Source organism: Cherax quadricarinatus, chromosome 55 (assembly GCF_038502225.1).
Source record: "Cherax quadricarinatus isolate ZL_2023a chromosome 55, ASM3850222v1, whole genome shotgun sequence".
NCBI lineage: Eukaryota > Metazoa > Arthropoda > Malacostraca > Decapoda > Parastacidae > Cherax > Cherax quadricarinatus.
In genome coordinates, this window is record NC_091346.1 from 25,185,106 (window position 1) to 25,209,462 (window position 24,357).

The 24,357-nt window shown below is 40.7% G+C and overlaps 1 protein-coding gene across 1 annotated transcript in view; it reads left to right on the forward strand.

Annotated features, from left to right (window-relative positions):
• Positions 1-24,357, forward strand: part of LOC128698904 (phenoloxidase subunit 1-like) — a 60,712-nt gene that overhangs the window by 28,262 nt on the left and 8,093 nt on the right. The window contains 5 exon segments of the mRNA XM_070096974.1: positions 1,331-1,469; positions 17,770-17,868; positions 18,527-18,805; positions 22,598-22,666; positions 22,669-22,724. Of these exon segments, the coding sequence (XP_069953075.1) occupies positions 1,331-1,469; positions 17,770-17,868; positions 18,527-18,805; positions 22,598-22,666; positions 22,669-22,724 (642 nt within the window).

Sequence of the window (24,357 nt, forward strand, 5' to 3'; positions counted from 1 at the left end):
GTAGGCTGAAATTTACCAATGTAATTTGTAATTTTTTGAGTACCATATTACCATTGTGAAGCACCAACACATTAAAACAAAGCTGAAAATTTAACCAGGTGTTTATTCTGCTCTAAATCTACTCAGTGTAATAATTTATGCAATATCCTTTACATGTTTAAGAGATAATTTTTATTAAGGACCTACAACAAATGTAAAAAAAAAAATATTTCATTCAAACATTTATTAATATTTTTAGTTACTATGCTATTTTCTATAATATCTTCTGGCATAACAAACTCTCTTGGAGGAGTTTCACTAAGATAACTCTGTTGGTTTTTGTGATTTAATGGGAAGACAGAAGTTCTTACAAAAGTAATCCCCAGATATCACCCATAAAATGCACGGTAATATTTTTAAGAGCTCAAAAGGGGCATTTTTAAGTGGTTGCCTTTTTTTCTTTCCAGTTTCGTTGATAGCTTTAGTAAAGTTCATCCAGTAGGCTTCAGATTTTCAGTGTTGGTGTTATGTTACTAGAACAAGGATTATGAAACCATTGATTTATGCAGGAAGTTTAGATATTCAAGGTTTTAATTTCTTTGGGATAACCTGGAAAAGCTTCTTCTGTTTTGCCTCGCACTTTCTGCAGAAGTATCCTAGTTATTTGAGTGTGTTATTAGAGTATGTGGGCGCCAATATGTCCATTTGGTTTTTAAAACGGTGGAGTGTTATTTCTCATAAAATGTCTTAATTAGGCTTCATTTAAATGAAAGACGATATATTATAAGTTTAGGCTGTATAGGTGCAAATCTGAAAATATCTGAACATAGTTAAGAGGATACAAACTCAAGGTGAGCCAGTCCTGAAACCAGTGAATCTGTGCCCTTTCGACTGTACCACGCTGGCATAAGAGATTCACGCAACTAAGTGTATTTCTATATATCATAGGTAATTATGGGCCTCACTGTGAACACAGTGCACATTTTTTTTTCAAACGAATCTCACACTTTCATGACTATGTCGTGCTCTAGCACATGTCCCTTCAAAGTCATTACGAATAACTTACGAAATCGTAATGAAATTGTAAAAAGCTCACAGAACAGAGATGTGGCTTCAAACTTTGACCATTAGTGTATCTTAAGATAGAGAAAGGTTCATTTAGTTATTTGGCTGTCTGCATGTATCTGACACTTTCAAACATGAAAAAAAATTTAATGTCAATCTTAATGAATTTGTAGTGGTTGTTAATGACTATGTCTCACCTGCAGGTCAAAGATTTGCTTGTAAATTACCAAAGCCCTCATGTAGGCAATAGACAAGGTAATTTAATGTTATACTGTGTCACTTTCAGGTAACCAACCACAATATTGCTACGAAGATTGTTACAGTGAGAATTTTCCTGGCTCCCAAAAAGAACGTGCTAGGAGAGGACATGAACTTCATGGAGCAGCGTCTACTGTGGGCTGAGATGGACAAGTTCACTAAAGAATGTAAATTATGCCACACTTTCTTAACTATTAATATTACTTGTTCATTACTGATTAAAACTTTATTTACAAGCTAAGAGCTGTTACCTACATCAGCTCATTTGAAAGCCTTTTTATTGTTATGAAACATACAAATATGGAACATGATGAAGTTGGAGCCTCTGTGGGTCAGCAATTTCGTTTGATCAACTGACTTTATTTCGTTAATATTATGCTGTACGAACATGTTCCAGCCTTGAGTCATCCTAGGAATAAATGATCTCAGATGAAGTAATGGTCTGGAGAAGGGTACAGGGTGAAGTTGCTGCTTGCTGCCCATCTTGTTGTGTAGAAGCTCACTTCTTGCTGCCCTCGAAGTGGAGCCAAGTGTGGTTCTTTGACAGTGTTGGCCTTGTACAGAAAAGCAAGGCCACCCACATCCCTCCGGGGTTGAAGGCTCTGCTAAAATGATAGATCTATCCAGGCGAGAGATTAGTTGTTTTGTTCTGTTCTCTATTCTGTCAAGAAGTAGCAGATGAGACGGAGAGCAGGCAGTCCAAGAAAATGGAGCATACTCAAGGTGTGAGCATACTTGTGCCTCATACAGAATCTTGCAACCTCTGCTATCGAGTAGATGCAAGATATGTCGAAGTGCTGCAAGCTTCCTAGCTGCCTTGTTTGCAAGATTTACGAGGTTCTTCATGAGCAGTTTGAAGTCAAATTTCACCCCAAGGATATCAACTTCGTCCCTGGGTACCAACACTCTCCCATTCATTCTTATCACCGCTCCAGCATTAACATCATGGTGCCTAGACACCGTCATCCTTTGTGTTTTCTCGGGAGAAAATGTTACCTGCCACCGTTTACCCAGACTGATATAACTGTAAGCTGGTGACTGATGTAACTTAGAACAGCTGGCATTTCCTCTTATGGATAAGTAAATGTCAGAGTACAATCTTCATCATATGGATGGGATTCTGGAATGAGATGAAGGTCATTGAAGTAGACATTTCATAACAATAGCCCAAGCATACTTTCCCATGGTACACTTGCACCGATAGTATATCTTATTGACTGTCCCATTGAGAACTACGCTTAGATATCTACCTTGAAGGTAATCACCGAGGAGACATAGTGTAGAGCCTATAATTCTCAGTGCTTGCAGTTTTGCCAAGAGTCCCTGGTGTCATGTTCGGTCGAAACCACCAGCAATGTCCAGTGCTACTACACAGCCGACTCGGTATTCATCCAGTGTCTAGTGCCACTTAGTGGAGAGGTTTAAGAACAGATCAGTAGCAGAATAATTTATCTAAAGCCATATTAATGGTCACAAAGAAGTGAGTGGTTGTCGAAAAAAAACCTGTCATTTGCCGTGAGATTATTGTCTCAAGAATTTTGCCAGTGACTGAGAGTAACACTGGTCTGTAGTAGCTGATTTCCACTCTGCTCTTCTTTTTGTGAACAGGGACTACATTTACCTCTTTCCACAGAGAAGGCCATTTACACTGTGCTAGGCAGTGCTGATAGATGCGAGTTAGAGGTGTTGCTAGCCGGTCTGCACTACTCAGAAATTTTGGGCTCAATTTATCTGGGCCCACAGCCTTTTCTTGGTCCAGCAACTTAAGAAGAAGATACACATCCTGTCTTAATGTCACTACTTACAATTTTGACAGTTCTTGCGGCTGGCCAGGGAAGGGTCTCTTGCTGGATCAGGAATTTGCATGTTGGCAGAAAGTGTTCGGCAAAGAGGTCAGCTTTCCCCTGACTGCTAGTAGAGATGGTCCCACCCTGTAGATCTAGAGGTGCAGTAAGTTCATCAGACAAATAACCTTGTTGGTCTTTGACCAAGGACCACCAGGTTTTGACGCCCACCTCATGCCAGCTTTATTTTTGTCACCCTCCCATTTAGAGATGGCCCATTTTTTGAACTTCTCCCATTTATCTACAGCTTTGTCTAGGCAGGTTCCTGATATAGATAGTGGGATGCCTCTTATACCTTCTCTAAGCCTTGTAGTTAGCAGTAGCAGCCTCTCTACAACGAAAGCCGAACCAAGGCTGATCTGTAGGCTTCGTCACATATCGCCGGTGAGGAAAGTATTCATGTTGGAGGTTAAGGATGTGTCCAGTTAAAGCATTCACTTGGATATCGACATCACCTTGGAGAAGAGCACTCCAATTGATTTTTTTCGAATTTTTTTTGAATTTCATTTTCTTGTGCTCTCCATCTCCTCGGATCAAGTTTTTAAGGTTCCCCCTCTCACTTTCACCCCCATCCCAAAATTTCTCGATATTACCAAGTTTTTGGATTCCCCCCTATGGGGGTTTCGAAATTCTCCATCTCCTTGGATCAAGGTTTTTTTTTTGGATTGTCCCTCCTTCCACCCCCCAATCCCAAAATTTCTCGATATTACCAAGTTTTTGGATTCCCCCCTATGGGGTTTTCGAAATTCTCCAATTCCTTGGATCAAATTTTTGGGTACCCCTCCTTTCACCCCCATCCCCAAATTTTCTCGATAATACCAAGACTCCATCTCCTCAGATCAAATTTTTATTCTCCATCTCCTTGGATCAAGTTTTTTGGGTACCCCTCCTTTCACCCCAAATTTTCTCGACAATACCATCAAATTTTTGACCCCCTCCACTTTCACCCCCCATCCCAAAATTTCTCGAAATCAAATTCTCCATCTCCTTGGATCAAGTTTTTTGGGTACCCCTCCTTTCACCCCAAATCGACAATACCATGATCAAGTTTTTTGGATCCCCCCTATGGGGTTTTCGAAATTCTCCATCTCCTCGGATCAAGTTTTTTGGATCTCCATCTCCTTGGATCAAATTTTTGGATTACCCCTCTCACTTTCACTCCCACCCCAAAATTTCTCGATAATACCAAGACTCCATCTCCTTGGATCAAGTTTTTTGGATTCCCCACTCTGGGGGTAAGCATGCTTACTACAGGTCTAAACATCTTCCCCTTATTATTTTAAAATGAACTAAAACCTTCCTCTCATTAAGTTAAATGAACTAAAAGTTTCCTCTCATTAAGTTAAATGAACTAAAAAAGCGTGTTTACTCGGCGGTCAGTGACGTCACACATACAAGCTAAATCTTGTCGACTTACCCCTATGTCAGTGACGTCACGCACACAGGCTGAATCATGACGACCCTTTAGTTCATTAAAGTTAATAAGGGGATATAGTACCTACATCATAGGGAAAACATTTTCATCATCAGAAAGTCACATTTTTTGTTTCGTTAATACCCACAACAATCCAACAATTTCTTTACAACACAAGTCTAGACATTTTTTTAACTATTTCATCTCAGGTCACTCCTCCCCACGAAGTAACCTCCTCCCCACCCTCCCGAACCCTCACACTCCAACCAACACCTCACAATTTTCACTCATAACCCCCAATTTTTTCTCGTTTTAACCCTTTTAGTTCATTAAAGTTAATAAGGGGATACAGTACATCAGAAAGTCACCACAACACTTATAACCACTTTTCGATAAATTCACTAGTCACAATTTTACATATTACGAAGTTAAATACGCACTTTTACTTTGAACACCTTCAAAACACTCTCTTAAATCATTTGAATACTCACAAAAATACCTTTATACATTTCCAAACAACACTGAAATACTCCAAAACATCATTCGAACACCCCCAAAATCACCTCTGAATACTCCCAGAACACCTTCATAAGTACTCTTGCACATCATTTGAACACCTTCATAAGTACTCTCATAATCATTTGTACACCTTCAAAAAACACCTTTGAATACTCACATAAACACCCTTGAACACCTTCAAAACACCTTTGAATAACCTCAAATCACCTTTGAACACCTTCAAAACACCCTTGAACACCCTTGAACACCCTTGATCACCTTCAAAAAAAACAACATTTGAACACACTCAAAACACCTTTGAACACCTTTGAACATTTCCAAACAACACTGAAACACTTCCAAAAACACCATTTGAGTACTCCCAAATACACCACTGAATACTAAAACACCACTGAATACACTCAAAACACCACCAAAATCACCATGAAACACTTCCAAAAAACACAATTTGAGTACTCCCAATTACACCACTGAATACTACTAAAACACCACTGAATTCAATCAAAAACACCCTTCAACACCTTCAAACACCCTTGAACACCTTCAAAACACTCTTGAACACTTTTCAAAAACACCTTTGAACATTTCCAATCAACACTGAAACACTTCCAAAAAAAAACACAATTTGAGTACTCCCAATTACACCACTGAATACTACTAAAACACCGCTGAATTCAATCAAAACACCCTTCAACACCTTCAAAACACCTTTGAACACCTTTGAACACCTTCAAAAAAAACAACATTTGAACACACTCAAAACACCTTTGAACACCTTTGAACATTTCCAAACAACACTGAAACACTTCCAAAAACACCATTTGAGTACTCCCAAATACACCACTGAATACTAAAACACCACTGAATACACTCAAAACACCACCAAAATCACCATAAACTAAGATCAACACCCACATCCCACAACACCCACAACCCACAACACCCACATTTTTTTTCTCGTTTTATCTAATTTCATCAGAAAGTCACAACACCCACACCCCCCATTTTTTTTCTCGTTTTAACCCTTTTAGTTCATTAAAGTTAATAAGGGGACACACTACATCAGAAAAAGTCCCAACAACAACCCACTTATAACATTTTTTTTTCGGTATCTCTAGTTCGACAACAACACCCACAACACCCACATCCCACAACACCCATGAACATTTCCAAAACACTATTTGAGTACTCCCAATTACACCACTGATTACTACTAAAACACCGCTGAATTCAATCAAAACACCCTTCAACACCTTCAAACACCCCTGAACACCTTCAAAACACTCTTGAACACTTTTCAAAAAGACCTTTGAACATTTCCAATCAACACTGAAACACTTCCAAAAACACCATTTGAGTACTCCCAATTACACCACTGATTACTACTAAAACACCGCTGAATTCAATCAAAACACCCTTCAACACCTTCAAACACCCTTGAACACACTCAAAACACCCTTCAACACCTTCAAAACACCTTTGAACACCTTCAAAACACCTTTGAACACATTCAAAACACTCTCATAATCATTTGAACACACTCAAAACACCTTTGAATAACCTCAAAACACCTTCGAACACCTTCAAAACACCCTTGATCACCCTTGATCACCTTCAAAAAAAACAACATTTGAACACACTCAAAACACCTTTGAACATTTCCAAACAACACTGAAACACTTCCAAAAACACCATTTGAGTACTCCCAAATACACCACTGAATACTAAAACACCACTGAATACACTCAAAACACCACCAAAATCACCATAAACTAAGATCAACACCCACATCCCACAACACCCACAACCCACAACACCCACAATTTTTTCTCGTTTTATCTATTTTCATCAGAAAGTCACAACACCCACACCCCCCATTTTTTCTCGTTTTAACCCTTTTAGTTCATTAAAGTTAATAAGGGGCCACACTACATCAGAAAAAGTCACAAAAACAACCCACTTATAACGTCTTTTCGGTATCTCTAGTTCGACAACAACACCCACATCCCACATCACCCACATCCCACATCCCCCACACACACACACAGACACACACACACACACATCCCTAACCTAGCCTAACCTAACCTAACTTATCCTAACCTAACCTAACCTAACCTAACCTAACCTAACCTAACCTAACTTATCCTAACCTAGCCTAACCTAACCTAACCTTACCTAAATTATCCTAACCTAACCTAACCTAGCCTAACCTATCCTAACTTAACCTAACCTAACCTAACCGAACCTACCCTAACCTAACCTTACCTAACCTAACCTAGCCTAACCTAACCTAACCTAACTTAACCTAACCCAACCTAACCTAACCTAACCTAGCCTAACCTAACTTAACCTAACCTAACCTAACCTACCCTAACCTAACCTAACCTAACCTATCTTAACCTTACCTAACCTAACCTAACCTAACCTAGCCTAACCTAACTTAACCTAACCTACCCTAACCTAACCTAACCTAACCTATCTTAACCTTACCTAACCTAACCTAGCCGAACCTATCCTAACCTAACCTAAAATATATTGGAACACTTCCAAAATACATTAGAGTACTCCAGAATTACTTTGAACGACTCCATTTTTGGATATTTCCAAATTAGTTTTGAAAACTTTATCGTAAAATCGAACATTATTTTCTTGTTGGTAAAACACACTCAATGGTAGAAATATTTACTCGATTTCCGAATAGAAGCACTGTCCTCGCTCTGAGAGACTCATTGTGGGTCACCCCAACACATGGTGTAATGCGCTTCACACCCAAGGTAGAACATAACACCTGCGTCAACTCAGGACAGACAGGCGCCATGTAATGCGGGTAACATCCAAGGTAGAAAATCATCTCTTTCCAGACCAACTGTCTATCCTAACCTAACCTAACCTAACCTAATTCCTAACCTAACCTAACCTCACCTAACCGAACCTAACCTAACTCCATCAATCACCTCTATCCTAACCTAACCTAACCTAACCTAACCCAACCTAACTCCATCAAACACCTCTATCCTAACCTAACCTAACCTATCCTAACCTAACCTAACTCCATCAAACACCTCGAATACTACCTAACTTAACCTAACCTAACCTTACCTAACCTACCGAACCCAACCTAACCTAACCTAACCTATCCTAACCTGTCCCAACCTAACCTAACCTAACCTATCCTAACCTAACCTAACCTAACCTAACCTAACTTATCCTATGCTAACCTAACCTAACTTATCCTAACCTAACCTATCCTAACCTAACCTAAACACTGACTAACTTTGAACCAACTCTGAACACCACTGATCTTCTTCAAAAATGCTCTGCACATCATTTGAACACCTTCAAAAAAACACCATCAAACACCTCCGAATACTCCCAAAAAACACTACTGATTACTACCAAATCACCACTGAATACTACCAATCACCGTCAAAATCACCAGAAACTAAGTTTAACATCACCATCTAACATCCTTTTTATAGAAATCCCCTCAAATCACTATAACCAAGAACTCCCCCCCCCATTTGGCGCATAAAAAAAAAGCATGAACACAAACCTAATACGCAAACACTTAGTACATGATCACCATCAACTGAAAACATATCTTGTACACACACATAATATAAGACAATCACCAACTACAATCACCCATGTTCACTTACCTCAAAATCACTAATATCACAGAAAACAATCATTTTTATAAACATTTCACACACACACACAAAAAAAATCATATTTGACAATATCTAAGCGCACTCACCTCACTACCACCAACACACGATGTCTCACCTCACAGGACCGACAAAGCTCACCTCCAGTGACGTCACACTCCCATTGTGTTACTTGGTGGTTGGTAACATCACACCTAACCCCCCTTGTTTCAACCTATTGTACCCTACATTATCTAAGAACACTATATCCAACACGATTACCAGATTTTATGATCCCCAACACCAAGATCACAGAAAACACACATTTTTTATAATTATTCACACAAAAATCACGATCACCAATTCCATATCATGTTTACCGTCATCTATCAACACTAATCACCAAGATCACCAAAAAATCTAAGATCATGCATCTCAAAACTACTATGATCACTGAAAACACTTATTTTTTAAACATTCGCACAAAAATAAGACATACACAAAAATACCACAACACTTCCACCAACATCTATAACATAACATGAGCACTATAACATATCACTATCACAAAAAAAAAATAATACACAGACACCCACATATTATACATTTCAATTGCAAATTTAAGACATGAGACATACACACCAAATCTAAGACATTCACCTCCAACTAAGACATACACATCACCCCTAAAACTTCCTTCCTTATTCATTCCGTATATCTCCTAGAGCTGTTTTAACCCCGACGGATCCACCACGACGTAGGAGTCAGAGGAACCATCACCACTCCAACACCACCTACTACACTCTGGCTCCTACGTCGTGGTGGATCCGTCGGGGTTAAAACAGCTCTAGGAGATATACGGAATGAATAAGGAAGGAAGTTTTAGGGGTGATGTGTATGTCTTAGTTGGAGGTGAATGTCTTAGATTTGGTGTGTATGTCTCATGTCTTAAATTTGCAATTGAAATGTATAATATGTGGGTGTCTGTGTATTATTTTTTTTTTGTGATAGTGATATGTTATAGTGCTCATGTTATGTTATAGATGTTGGTGGAAGTGTTGTGGTATTTTTGTGTATGTCTTATTTTTGTGCGAATGTTTAAAAAATAAGTGTTTTCAGTGATCATAGTAGTTTTGAGATGCATGATCTTAGATTTTTTGGTGATCTTGGTGATTAGTGTTGATAGATGACGGTAAACATGATATGGAATTGGTGATCGTGATTTTTGTGTGAATAATTATAAAAAATGTGTGTTTTCTGTGATCTTGGTGTTGGGGATCATAAAATCTGGTAATCGTGTTGGATATAGTGTTCTTAGATAATGTAGGGTACAATAGGTTGAAACATGGGGGGTTAGGTGTGATGTTACCAACCACCAAGTAACACAATGGGAGTGTGACGTCACTGGAGGTGAGCTTTGTCGGTCCTGTGAGGTGAGACATCGTGTGTTGGTGGTAGTGAGGTGAGTGCGCTTAGATATTGTCAAATATGATTTTTTTTTTGTGTGTGTGTGAAATGTTTATAAAAATGATTGTTTTCTGTGATATTAGTGATTTTGAGGTAAGTGAACATGGGTGATTGTAGTTGGTGATTGTCTTATATTATGTGTGTGTACAAGATATGTTTTCAGTTGATGGTGATCATGTACTAAGTGTTTGCGTATTAGGTTTGTGTTCATGCTTTTTTTTTATGCGTCAAATGGGGGGGGAGTTCTTGGTTATAGTGATTTGAGGGGATTTCTATAAAAAGGATGTTAGATGGTGATGTTAAACTTAGTTTCTGGTGATTTTGACGGTGATTGGTAGTATTCAGTGGTGATTTGGTAGTAATCAGTAGTGTTTTTTGGGAGTATTCGGAGGTGTTTGATGGTGTTTTTTTGAAGGTGTTCAAATGATGTGCAGAGCATTTTTGAAGAAGATCAGTGGTGTTCAGAGTTGGTTCAAAGTTAGTCAGTGTTTAGGTTAGGTTAGGATAGGTTAGGTTAGGATAAGTTAGGTTAGGTTAGCATAGGATAAGTTAGGTTAGGTTAGGTTAGGTTAGGATAGGTTAGGTTAGGTTAGGTTGGGACAGGTTAGGATAGGTTAGGTTAGGTTAGGTTGGGTTCGGTAGGTTAGGTAAGGTTAGGTTAGGTTAAGTTAGGTAGTATTCGAGGTGTTTGATGGAGTTAGGTTAGGTTAGGATAGGTTAGGTTAGGTTAGGATAGAGGTGTTTGATGGAGTTAGGTTGGGTTAGGTTAGGTTAGGTTAGGTTAGGATAGAGGTGATTGATGGGGTTAGGTTAGGTTCGGTTAGGTGAGGTTAGGTTAGGTTAGGAATTAGGTTAGGTTAGGTTAGGTTAGGATAGACAGTTGGTCTGGAAAGAGATGATTTTCTACCTTGGATGTTACCCGCATTACATGGCGCCTGTCTGTCCTGAGTTGACGCAGGTGTTATGTTCTACCTTGGGTGTGAAGCGCATTACACCATGTGTTGGGGTGACCCACAATGAGTCTCTCAGAGCGAGGACAGTGCTTCTATTCGGAAATCGAGTAAATATTTCTACCATTGAGTGTGTTTTACCAACAAGAAAATAATGTTCGATTTTACGATAAAGTTTTCAAAACTAATTTGGAAATATCCAAAAATGGAGTCGTTCAAAGTAATTCTGGAGTACTCTAATGTATTTTGGAAGTGTTCCAATATATTTTAGGTTAGGTTAGGATAGGTTCGGCTAGGTTAGGTTAGGTAAGGTTAAGATAGGTTAGGTTAGGTTAGGTTAGGGTAGGTTAGGTTAAGTTAGGTTAGGCTAGGTTAGGTTAGGTTAGGTTAGGTAAGGTTAAGATAGGTTAGGTTAGGTTAGGTTAGGGTAGGTTAGGTTAGGTTAGGTTAAGTTAGGTTAGGCTAGGTTAGGTTAGGTTAGGTTGGGTTAGGTTAAGTTAGGTTAGGTTAGGTTAGGCTAGGTTAGGTTAGGTAAGGTTAGGTTAGGGTAGGTTCGGTTAGGTTAGGTTAGGTTAAGTTAGGATAGGTTAGGCTAGGTTAGGTTAGGTTAGGATAATTTAGGTAAGGTTAGGTTAGGTTAGGCTAGGTTAGGATAAGTTAGGTTAGGTTAGGTTAGGTTAGGTTAGGTTAGGTTAGGTTAGGATAAGTTAGGTTAGGTTAGGCTAGGTTAGGGATGTGTGTGTGTGTGTGTCTGTGTGTGTGTGTGGGGGATGTGGGATGTGGGTGATGTGGGATGTGGGTGTTGTTGTCGAACTAGAGATACCGAAAAGACGTTATAAGTGGGTTGTTTTTGTGACTTTTTCTGATGTAGTGTGGCCCCTTATTAACTTTAATGAACTAAAAGGGTTAAAACGAGAAAAAATGGGGGGTGTGGGTGTTGTGACTTTCTGATGAAAATAGATAAAACGAGAAAAAATTGTGGGTGTTGTGGGTTGTGGGTGTTATGGGATGTGGGTGTTGATCTTAGTTTATGGTGATTTTGGTGGTGTTTTGAGTGTATTCAGTGGTGTTTTAGTATTCAGTGGTGTATTTGGGAGTACTCAAATGGTGTTTTTGGAAGTGTTTCAGTGTTGTTTGGAAATGTTCAAAGGTGTTTTGAGTGTGTTCAAATGTTGTTTTTTTTGAAGGTGATCAAGGGTGATCAAGGGTGTTTTGAAGGTGTTCGAAGGTGTTTTGAGGTTATTCAAAGGTGTTTTGAGTGTGTTCAAATGATTATGAGAGTGTTTTGAATGTGTTCAAAGGTGTTTTGAAGGTGTTCAAAGGTGTTTTGAAGGTGTTGAAGGGTGTTTTGAGTGTGTTCAAGGGTGTTTGAAGGTGTTGAAGGGTGTTTTGATTGAATTCAGCGGTGTTTTAGTAGTAATCAGTGGTGTAATTGGGAGTACTCAAATGGTGTTTTTGGAAGTGTTTCAGTGTTGATTGGAAATGTTCAAAGGTGTTTTTGAAAAGTGTTCAAGAGTGTTTTGAAGGTGTTCAGGGGTGTTTGAAGGTGTTGAAGGGTGTTTTGATTGAATTCAGCGGTGTTTTAGTAGTAATCAGTGGTGTAATTGGGAGTACTCAAATAGTGTTTTGGAAATGTTCATGGGTGTTGTGGGATGTGGGTGTTGTGGGTGTTGTTGTCGAACTAGAGATACCGAAAAAAAAATGTTATAAGTGGGTTGTTGTTGGGACTTTTTCTGATGTAGTGTGTCCCCTTATTAACTTTAATGAACTAAAAGGGTTAAAACGAGAAAAAAAATGGGGGGTGTGGGTGTTGTGACTTTCTGATGAAATTAGATAAAACGAGAAAAAAAATGTGGGTGTTGTGGGTTGTGGGTGTTGTGGGATGTGGGTGTTGATCTTAGTTTATGGTGATTTTGGTGGTGTTTTGAGTGTATTCAGTGGTGTTTTAGTATTCAGTGGTGTATTTGGGAGTACTCAAATGGTGTTTTTGGAAGTGTTTCAGTGTTGTTTGGAAATGTTCAAAGGTGTTCAAAGGTGTTTTGAGTGTGTTCAAATGTTGTTTTTTTTGAAGGTGTTCAAAGGTGTTCAAAGGTGTTTTGAAGGTGTTGAAGGGTGTTTTGATTGAATTCAGCGGTGTTTTAGTAGTATTCAGTGGTGTAATTGGGAGTACTCAAATTGTGTTTTTTTTTTGGAAGTGTTTCAGTGTTGATTGGAAATGTTCAAAGGTGTTTTTGAAAAGTGTTCAAGAGTGTTTTGAAGGTGTTCAAGGGTGTTTGAAGGTGTTGAAGGGTGTTTTTGATTGAATTCAGTGGTGTTTTAGTAGTATTCAGTGGTGTAATTGGGAGTACTCAAATTGTGTTTTTTGGAAGTGTTTCATGGTGATTTTGGTGGTGTTTTGAGTGTATTCAGTGGTGTTTTAGTATTCAGTGGTGTATTTGGGAGTACTCAAATGGTGTTTTTGGAAGTGTTTCAGTGTTGTTTGGAAATGTTCAAAGGTGTTCAAAGGTGTTTTGAGTGTGTTCAAATGTTGTTTTTTTTGAAGGTGATCAAGGGTGTTCAAGGGTGTTTTGAAGGTGTTCAAAGGTGATTTGAGGTTATTCAAAGGTGTTTTGAAGGTGTTCAAGGGTGTTTATGTGAGTATTCAAAGGTGTTTTTTGAAGGTGTACAAATGATTATGAGAGTACTTATGAAGGTGTTCAAATGATGTGCAAGAGTACTTATGAAGGTGTTCTGGGAGTATTCAGAGGTGATTTTGGGGGTGTTCGAATGATGTTTTGGAGTATTTCAGTGTTGTTTGGAAATGTATAAAGGTATTTTTGTGAGTATTCAAATGATTTAAGAGAGTGTTTTGAAGGTGTTCAAAGTAAAAGTGCGTATTTAACTTCGTAATATGTAAAATTGTGACTAGTGAATTTATCGAAAAGTGGTTATAAGTGTTGTGGTGACTTTCTGATGTACTGTATCCCCTTATTAACTTTAATGAACTAAAAGGGTTAAAACGAGAAAAAATTGGGGGTTATGAGTGAAAATTGTGAGGTGTTGGTTGGAGTGTGAGGGTTCGGGAGGGTGGGGAGGAGGTTACTTCGTGGGGGGGAGTGACCTGAGATGAAATAGTTAAAAAAATGTCTAGACTTGTGTTGTAAAGAAATTGTTGGATTGTTGTGGGTATTAACGAAACAAAAAATGTGACTTTCTGATGATGAAAATGTTTTCCCTATGATGTAGGTACTATATCCCCTTATTAACTTTAATGAACTAAAGGGTCGTCATGATTCAGCCTGTGTGCGTGACGTCACTGACATAGGGGTAAGTCGACAAGATTTAGCTTGTATGTGTGACGTCACTGACCGCCGAGTAAACACGCTTTTTTAGTTCATTTAACTTAATGAGAGGAAACTTTTAGTTCATTTAACTTAATGAGAGGAAGGTTTTAGTTCATTTTAAAATAATAAGGGGAAGATGTTTAGACCTGTAGTAAGCATGCCCCCCATAGGAGGAGTTCATTTGAATGCTTATACCCAGAGGGGGGATTCCAAAAACTTGATCCGAGGAATTTCGAAAACCCCATAGGGGGGAATCCAAAAAACTTGATCCGAGGAGACTTTCGAAACCCCCATAGGGGGGAATCCAAAAACTTGGTAATATCGAGAAATTTTGGGGTGGGGGTGAAAGTGGGATGGGGGGATCCGAGGAGATCATAAGAATTTCGAAAACCCCCATAGGGGGGAATCCAAAAAACTTGATCCGAGGAGATGGAGAATTTCGAAACCCCCATAGGGGGGAATCCAAAAACTTGGTAATATTGAGAAATTTTGGGATGGGGGTGAAAGTGAGAGGGGGAACCTCAAAAATTTGATCCGAGGAGATGGAGAATTTCGAAAAAAAACCCAGAGGGGGGAATGCAAAAACTTGGTAATATTGAGAAATTTTTTGGGGATGGGGGGGTGGAAGGAGGGGCAATCCAAAAAACCTTGATCCAAGGAGATGGAGAATTTCGAAAACCCCATAGGAGGGAATCCAAAAACTTGGTATTATCGAGAAATTTTGGGGTGGGAGTGAAAGTGGGAGGGGTAATCCAAAAATTTGATCCAAGGTGATCATAAGAAATTCAAAACCCCCATAGGGGGGGGGGAATCCAAAAACTTGTATTATCGAGAAATTTTTGGGATTGGGGGGTGAAAGTGGGAGGGGGAACCTCAAAAATTTGATCTGAGGAGATGGAGTCTTGGTATTATCGAGAAAATTTGGGGTGAAAGGAGGGGTACCCAAAAATTTGATCCAAGGAATTGGAGAATTTCGAAAACCCCATAGGGGGGAATCCAAAAACTTGGTAATATTGAGAAATTTTTGGGATTGGGGGGTGGAAGGAGGGACAATCCAAAAAAAACCTTGATCCAAGGAGATGGAGAATTTCGAAACCCCCATAGGGGGGAATCCAAAAACTTGGTAATATCGAGAAATTTTGGGATGGGGGTGAAAGTGAGAGGGGGAACCTTAAAAACTTGATCCGAGGAGATGGAGAGCACAAGAAAATGAAATTCAAAAAAAATTCGAAACCCCGTAGGGGGGAATCCAAAAACCTTGATCCAAGGAGATCATAAGAAAAAAAAATTCGAGGCGCGGGGGCGATCCGGACGACGCTGCAGAAGGCGCAGCAGAAGGCGCGGGCGGGGCTCGCGAAGGGCGCGGGCGGGCGCGCGGGCGGGGCGGGGCGCGCGGGCGGGCGCGCGGGCGGGCGCGCGGGCGGGCGCGCGGGGTGGCGAAGGGGGGGGGGGGGTCGTGGGTGGGGGTATTGGTTGGGGGGTCAAGGGTGAGGTAGTCTCGAGGGCGAGGTCATGGTCAAACCGGAAGTAACACCTAGGTGTGAAAAGGTGACCCTCCAGCTCCTGGTCCTAAACCGGAGACCTCCCAGTGGAAGGCCCTATACCGGAGGAGACCTCCCAGCCGCATGCCTTTTTCCGGAGACCTCCCAGCCGCATGCCTTTTTCCGGAGGAGACCCCCCAGCCGCTTTCTTCACTACTTATATATATATATATATATATATATACATGACCCTAACTATGCCAGTGCCATTACTGAATGGGAGACTCTTGCTGCTCCAGCACCAAACCCTAGTGCAGCACTGGCTTACAGTCAAGCTGGGATGGCCCCATCGCCGATAAGGTGCTTGCCAACATGCTCAGGGCTGCAACATCAGACAGGGAGATTGCCTCTCTCCAAGCTGTGAGCACACCTCACTCCGGCGACTTCCTCCAGAGTTCCCATATCGGCAATGGGAACGTGCCTCGACCCTAAGACCGTCCGTATTACAATGGCTCTGCGCCTTGCTGCCCCAATCCATACGGAATTTACGTGTATTTGCGGCGATGCGCAAGCTGACCAATATGGTCTACATGGTCTTAACTGTTCCAAAACCAAGGGCTGGCATGCAAGACACAATGAGGTCAACGGCATCATAAAGAGAACCCTTGCTACAGCTGGATGCCCAGCCGAGAGGGAGCCCCAATCACTAGCAGCCAAAAATACCCACAACCCAGCAAATCGCCCCGACGGGATCACCATCTATCCTTGGAAGAATGGCAAGCTCTTAGCATGGGACTATACCTGTGTGTCCACACTGGCTGACACCTATATCCATCACAGTGTGGGGCGACAGGGAGGAGCTGCTGACCACAGGGAGGTGTACAAGATCAGCAAGTACAGGGACATAAGCCAACAGTATCAATTTGTCCCAGTGGGATCAGAGACCTTGGGATCATGGGGAAAACATGCCACACGTTTCCTTAAAGAACTGGGTTCCAGGCTCATCGACACCACCAGGGACCCAAGGGCAGCCACTTTCATGTTCCAGCACCTCAGAGTGGCCATCCAGAGGGGAAATGCATGCTGCATACTGGGCTCGCGTCTGGCTTCGGAAGAGCTGGAGGAGATTCATAACCTTTGATATATTGTACCAATGATACATTGTACCAATGTTTGTGTTTTCTATCAATGTATCCTGTCTATTAATTAAGTACATATATAATATAAAATGTAGGGGTAGTAGAAGAAAATATTCAAACAGCTCCAGGGAGAACCTTGAGTTTTACCTGAGGTACGTTTATTGTCTTCTTTGAGGATGAGGGTCCCCAGTCCAGTTCTAGAGGTGGTACCTCCCTCCCTCCCTCTCTCTCTCTCTCTCTCTCTCTCTCTCTCTCTCTATATATATATATATATATATATATATATATATATATATATATATATATATATATATATATATATATATATATATATATATATATATATAGATATATAAATATATTTATTAATAATATATATATATATATATATATATATATATATATATATATATATATATATATATATATATATATATATATATATATATAATTTATTAATAACAAGCACAGTGAAATATGTTTTTTTTTCATTAGGTTCAGAATCTTTACAGATTTCTCATCTTAGAATCTTACTATTATTTATTTTTCAAAAAATAGCTTTTCAGTAAATTCGATGTATTTTTATGTAGAAATGGCATTTTTTTATGTAGAATATTAAAAAAATGTGTTATAAGTTATATAAATTATTATTACTGATGTATACACTCGTCTTTCAACAGTGACGCCTGAGACTAATGAATTTGAACGAAGTTCCAAGGATTCTTCCATCGTTAATACCAATGATTTCACCATGAGTGAGATAAATAATATTTCTGCAGGTGAGTTAAGAGAATGTTTAAAGTGAGGTAGTGGGTCATGGGTAGGTGGGTTGAGGTAGTGGGTCATGGGTAGGTGGGTTGAGGTAGTGGGTCATTGGTAGGTGGGTTGAGGTAGTGGGTCATGGGTAGGTGGGTTGAGGTAGTGGGTCATGGGTAGGTGGGTTGAGGTAGTGGGTCATGGGTAGGTGGATTGAGGTAGTGGGTCATGGGTAGGTGGATTGAGGTAGTGGGTCATGGGTAGGTGGGTTGAGCTAGTGGGTCATGGGTGGGTGATGAGACACTTTCAAGGGTAAATTCTCCCAGTAGTTTAATATCTTTATTATGCACCCCATACCCATCCTGTGTGGATCTGGTAACGGGAATAAATGACACTCTTCAGAGAGGCAACATTAATTTATTGCGGGGTCTCCTACACACGCAGTGTGTTGCGGCGGCCCAGGCCCGAAGGGCCGTGCCTGCAAGAGAGGGACGAAGTAGAGTTGTCTGAGTGATGTTGGCTGCCAGAGTGAGGCAGAGGAAGCATGATATGAGTTGAGTCTTATCTCATCTGGAATGTTGAAGCAGTCATTATAGTGGTTGCTGCAGGGCTCACTCAACCTGGGGCATAGCCTGTTGGTGCCCTTGAGTGAGGCATCATTAGTACTTGGCAACTGGGCAGGGCATGTTCTGAGAAGTGACTCAGGAAATTTTTCAACTGGTACTGTCGCTGGGGCTGCCACTGCCAGTGAGAGTGGAGCAAGTCGCAGCAGGGACAACTCATGCGAAATATCTGTAGCAGTATACATCGAAACTGGAGTGAGCGGACTAGCAGTCAAAGCAACATCATCTTTCTGCAGGCTGCTCACTGAAGCCATGACAAGAGTCACAGTTGCCTGCCAAAAGAGCTACTATGGCTTGAAGATGTCATCCTCTCAACAGAGTTGGAGTCATAGCAGAGGTTAGTCTAATCATCCTCAGACTGCTTTTCTACACATAACTGCACTCTGATGGTCAGGAGATGGAGTGAAACAAGTCTCAATGGGGAATCGTAGCAGGTATGACTCAGGCATGGCATCTACAAGCAGCGAGCAAAAGAACTTTCTGTACACAGGGGATCAACACTCGTAATTGTGCCTGGACTGACTAGTGTCACTCATCGTATGTTAACAACAAGGTAACATGTAAGACGAGAGTGCTACCAATGGTCTGGGCTCAGACCACACTGTGGTCTACACACACATCTGGGCTCAGACCACATATCGTGACACATGGAAAACTGCACACCTGCACTACACATACAGTTACAACATGGTTTGCACTAGCAAATGATGCTTTTCTGTGCAAAATTCGACACTAAGGCATTTACAAAAATGTGAGAACACTAGTAAAGGAACACTGAATGAGAGGAATTAACATGTGACATCAGTGGCGGCTCGTCAAAAAATAGAATGGGGGGACTGCAAGCCTCATAGAACAGCATAATAAACGTTATTGCAACTGGGTGTGTGCTGCATCGAATGCAGCTCCTTGCTGCCAGATGTAACGCCAGTAATATTTATACTATCGTACAGCATCAGACTTCTATTTTTAATAATTTTTTTTATCTCGTTTCAACAAAAAAATAAAAAATTCGCTTATAAATACACTGAAAATAACATACAACACATTTTTTCCTGTAATATATTTATCAGTTGCAAATTATTTTAGCATAAGGCTGATGAAGTCTTCCGTCTGGTTGTGAGCATCTAGGGGACTGCATCTCCTATGGACGAGCCGCTACTGCGTGACACGTCTTCTCTCAATCGTTCTGGACAATACTAAATGCGTAATACTCACTGTGAAACTAACACTGTCAATGTGACATCATGTAGTGATGTCAGGCATGATGTCGTGGGGTGATGTCAGGGCAGATGTCCTGGGGTGATGTCAGGCAGACGTCCAGGGTGACATTGGGACACACATCCAAGGTAAACGTCACGAGGTGACGTCGGACAGATGTTGTGGGTGACATTGGGCAGACGTCATGAGTGACGTTGGGCAGACGTCATGGGTGACAGCCTGGTGTGACATCGGGCAGCACATCGCATGGTAGCGTCAGATAGCAAGGTGATGTGGAATGTCAGGCAGCATGGTGATGTCAGGGGGTGACGTCACAAGGTAGCATAAGGTGGTAAACAGCACATGGCTTTGAACATTTGGCTTGGTAGGATAGGATTTCCCACGTAGCAGTGCGTGAGGACTGTCTAACACATGGGGTCCTTAATCTTGTCCCCCAGGATGCGACCCACACCAGTCGACTAACACCCAGGTACCTATTTGCTGCTAGGTGAACAGGACAACAGGTGTAAGGAAACGTGTCGAATGTTTCCACCCGGCGGGAATCGAACCCGGGCCCTCCGTGTGTGAAGCGGGAGCTTTAGCCACCAGGCCACCGGGCCACCCACGTAGCTTGCTCCACATGGGTTGTAGATCCATGTGGCCTTATCCACACGTGGCTTCGTGATCCATGTGGCTTAGAGTGACCTCGGGCACTTAGATACACAGCTCTAGTGAGAATCACACTGAATTCAAAGAGAAAACAGCAGAGAGGCAGTGAGTAGCATAGTGGTGTATGGTGGTGTGAGATGAGCGTGGGTGGTGTATGGCGAGGGAGGATCCGGCCTCTTCCTCCGCACCCCACATACCCACTTGGAGAATCAACCACACTGGATGCAGAGCACCACACAAACTCACCTCTGACTTGCTGAAATAGCCATGCTGAGCTGAAAACAACAGCAGAAACACAAAGGTGATGCTCGACATCTGACTGAAGAACAGCGTGGGATGCTGTGAAGACCCAAGTGATGCCATGAAGATTTCTCGGGGAAAATTCAGCAAATTTCGGCATGGATCCTGCTGATTTTGTGTCTGAGTGATGAAACTTGCAGACACGACTTCAGGACAACTCGTAGAGAGATGGATGCTTCTTGTATGGGGTGATGAAGTAGAGACAACATCTTTGGCTTCCTTCCTCTCTCTGGGCAAACACAACCTCTGTTTCCGCCACTTGCCACCGACATTGTAATTACTTGCATGTGTATCTATGCAGGCAATGTTATTTTATTTAGGGTCTTCTACCGGAGGGCCATGCCCACGAGAGAGTGAGGGAGTGGAGTTGTTGTCTGAGTGACGTTGGCTGCCACAGTGAGGAAGAGGAAGCGTGGTGTGAGCTGAGCTTGGTAGGCCACCAGCATGACACGAAATATGAACCCAGCTGGGCATACACTGTGGGCAGTAGTTAAAAAGATTACGGAGGTACATAATGGGTCCAGGGACTGGGCCCCAAAGCTTTCTCCCAGAGGTCTATGTTTTTTCAGTGTATATATGTTTTGAAATGATGGTATACTGGTGACTTACAGCCATAATGACTCGTGTTAGAAATTATGTGGGAGATTTTTCACAATAGGCCTGGAGAGGGCTTCGGGGGTCAACGCCCCCGCGGCTCGGTCTGAGACCAATGAGATACAATCTCGAATAAACTTTCCACCCACCCACTGGAGAGAGCTCACACAAAAACAAATTGTAACTTACCCATATTGATGTATCTTGGAGACTTGTGAGACTCATGGACACTGGGGTCACAAATAATGCCCCTCCTTCAGTGCCCACGTCTCAAATCCCCAACTAACTCCGGGACTCAGGATTAGGAACTTATGGTTCCTGTTTGTTTATTATGAAAATTAACGCTAGTAAAATTGGCTATTAAGTGGGCTGTATTATTATAGAAGATAAGTAGATTTGATTTGATCTATTTTTTCAATTATTAAGCACATTATTTCAACTGAGTGAAGAACATATATTATTATTTACTAAGCTATTACCTTAGTGATATATCCTAATGCTTCTCACAAGAAAAGCAAATAGAAAACTGACCAACATTTACCAACCTTACCTGTCGTGTTGGGTAATACACACTGGGAGGCATACATAAATTATATTGGATGATGCACACGGTAGGGCCAACATGGTGACATCCAGGTATTGTGACCTGTTTTTCATCAATATCATCCTTCATGGTTTCATTTCATTATATATTTGGACCTTTCCAGATGCATTTCCTCTTCACTGATTTTGTAACATTTAATTGTATGCTAATATTACTAACGGATGCTGTTATTTCGAAAACATTCGCCAAATCGCCGGTTAGTCTGCTTCCTGTACCGCCATCTTTGTTTCTCTTTCTACTCTCCTATCCTGTACACATACTTTTATTTAAATTTAGCAATATTTTTAGGTGTGTAATATATTTTCCTTATCAGAATGTTATTTCAAACTTACAACAGTTCCACTTTACTTAATTAAATTTATTACAATAAGGAAATTATAGGAGATATGTGGTTCCCTTGTGTCCTAACATCTTTTAAAAGTCACATCAACATTACACACCTGCAGTATTATATAAATATTATTATTCCTGCTAGTTATTACATATAAATCATAGGAAAATTATCAAAAATTTTCACAACTCATATAGATGCAATATGTGATCCTCAAGTGATGAAACAGGAGGCTGATCAGCCAAACTATTTATATTACATTGGAATTATTAGTCAACTGTTGTGGGTCGCATCCTGGGTGATAAAAATAAAGGACTCCAATGAAAGTAAGACAGACAGTCCCCGATGACACACTGACTTTCTTGGGTTATCCGGGATGGATAATCCTCCGGATAAAAAATATGAACAAATCTTATTTTATTTTTCACCCTAAGGAAATGACGATTCTGCAAATAACTACTGTGGATGTGGCTGGCCCGCTCACCTGCTGCTTCCCCGAGGAACACTGAGGGTGCGCAGTTCCAGGTCTTCGTCATGCTCACAGACTATGAAAACGATAAGGTCAGATACAACAGTAATATCTTTGCTGCATCTTTGCAAATATCGAATTACTTTAAATATTTCCCCTGCATTTTGTACATGTGTGGTGTGTGGTTATATTATACTGCATATTATTACTTTGAACTGAATTGAAATAAAGTGAAATTTTGCAGTAATTGAGGATTTAAAAATGCAATTACTTAAGGTGACAATTATCCTTTAAGCATATTTTATGAATAAATTTCTGTACCTCTGAGTAACAAGGTTCACTTTTGATTATTTAAAACACCTCATGTTCTAAGTCTCTGTTACTTTTTCTATTATTTTTGTCTTTGTAAAACGTGTTGTGGTATCACATACCACAAATATACATCGAGACTTCAGGTTCTTTCTAAAAGTAGATATATTTCAGTCACTAGCGCGACCTGTTAAGATATTTCTTGTCTAACTTACGGCGTTACTGTCTAGCTGAGAGGGTTGACCTATACCTCCTGGGTCTCTTACGATACTTGGCCTACAGCTCCTTTTGCCCTGTGAGGGTTTTATGGTACAAATAGTATGTCAATCGAGTATTGAGGTAGAGGGGGCTGGGGTTACTGGTTACGATGAATGTCTTTCTTGGATCAAGCAGCGACTGAAAAAATTTTTTATTAACACATTAGCCGTCTCCCACCAAGGTAGGGTGGCCTGAAAAAAAAACAACTTTCATTATTATTCACTCCATCACCATCTTGCCTGAAGCATACTTACACTACAGTTATAATACTGCAATATTAACACCCGTCCTTCAGAGTGCAGACACTGTATTTCCCATCTCCAGGACTCAAGTCCGGCCTGCTGGTTTCCTTCATGAACGTTACCTTGCTCACACTCCAACAGCAAATCAATTCCTAAAAACCATTTGTCCTCATTCGCTCCTATCTAACACGCATGCTTGCTGGAAGTCCAAGCCCCTCGCACACAAAACTTCCTTTATCCCCTCCCTCCAACCTTTCCTAGGCCGACTCCTACCCCGCCTTTCCTCCACTACAGATTTATACACTCTTGAAGTCATTCTATTTTGTTCCATGCTCTCTGCATGTCCAAACCACCTCAACAACCCTTCTGGAGAATAGTTTTACTAATCTCGTACTTCATTCTAATTTCCAAACTACGAATTCTCTGCATTATATTCACACCACACATTGTCTTCAGACACGACGTCTTCACTGTCTCCAGTCTTCTCCTTGTTGCAACATTCACCATCCATGTTTCACACCCATATAAGAGTGTTGGTATAGCTATACTTTCATACATTTCCCTCTTCGCTCCCATGGACAAAGTTCTTTGTCTCCACAGACTCCTCAGTGCACCACTCACCTATTTTTCCCTCGTCAATTCTGTGATTCACCTTATCTTTCATAGAATCATCTGCTGACACGTCCACTCCCAAATATATGAATACATTCACCTCCTCCGTACTCTCTACCTCCAATCTAATATTCAATCTTTCATTACCTAATTTTTTTATCCATATCATCTTACTCTTTCCTATATTCACTTTTAATTTTCTTCTTTTACATAACCTACCAAACTCATCCACCAAATTTTTTAGCTTCTCTTCAGAATCTTCCGAAAGCACAAAGTCATCGGCAAAGAGCATCTGTGACAACTC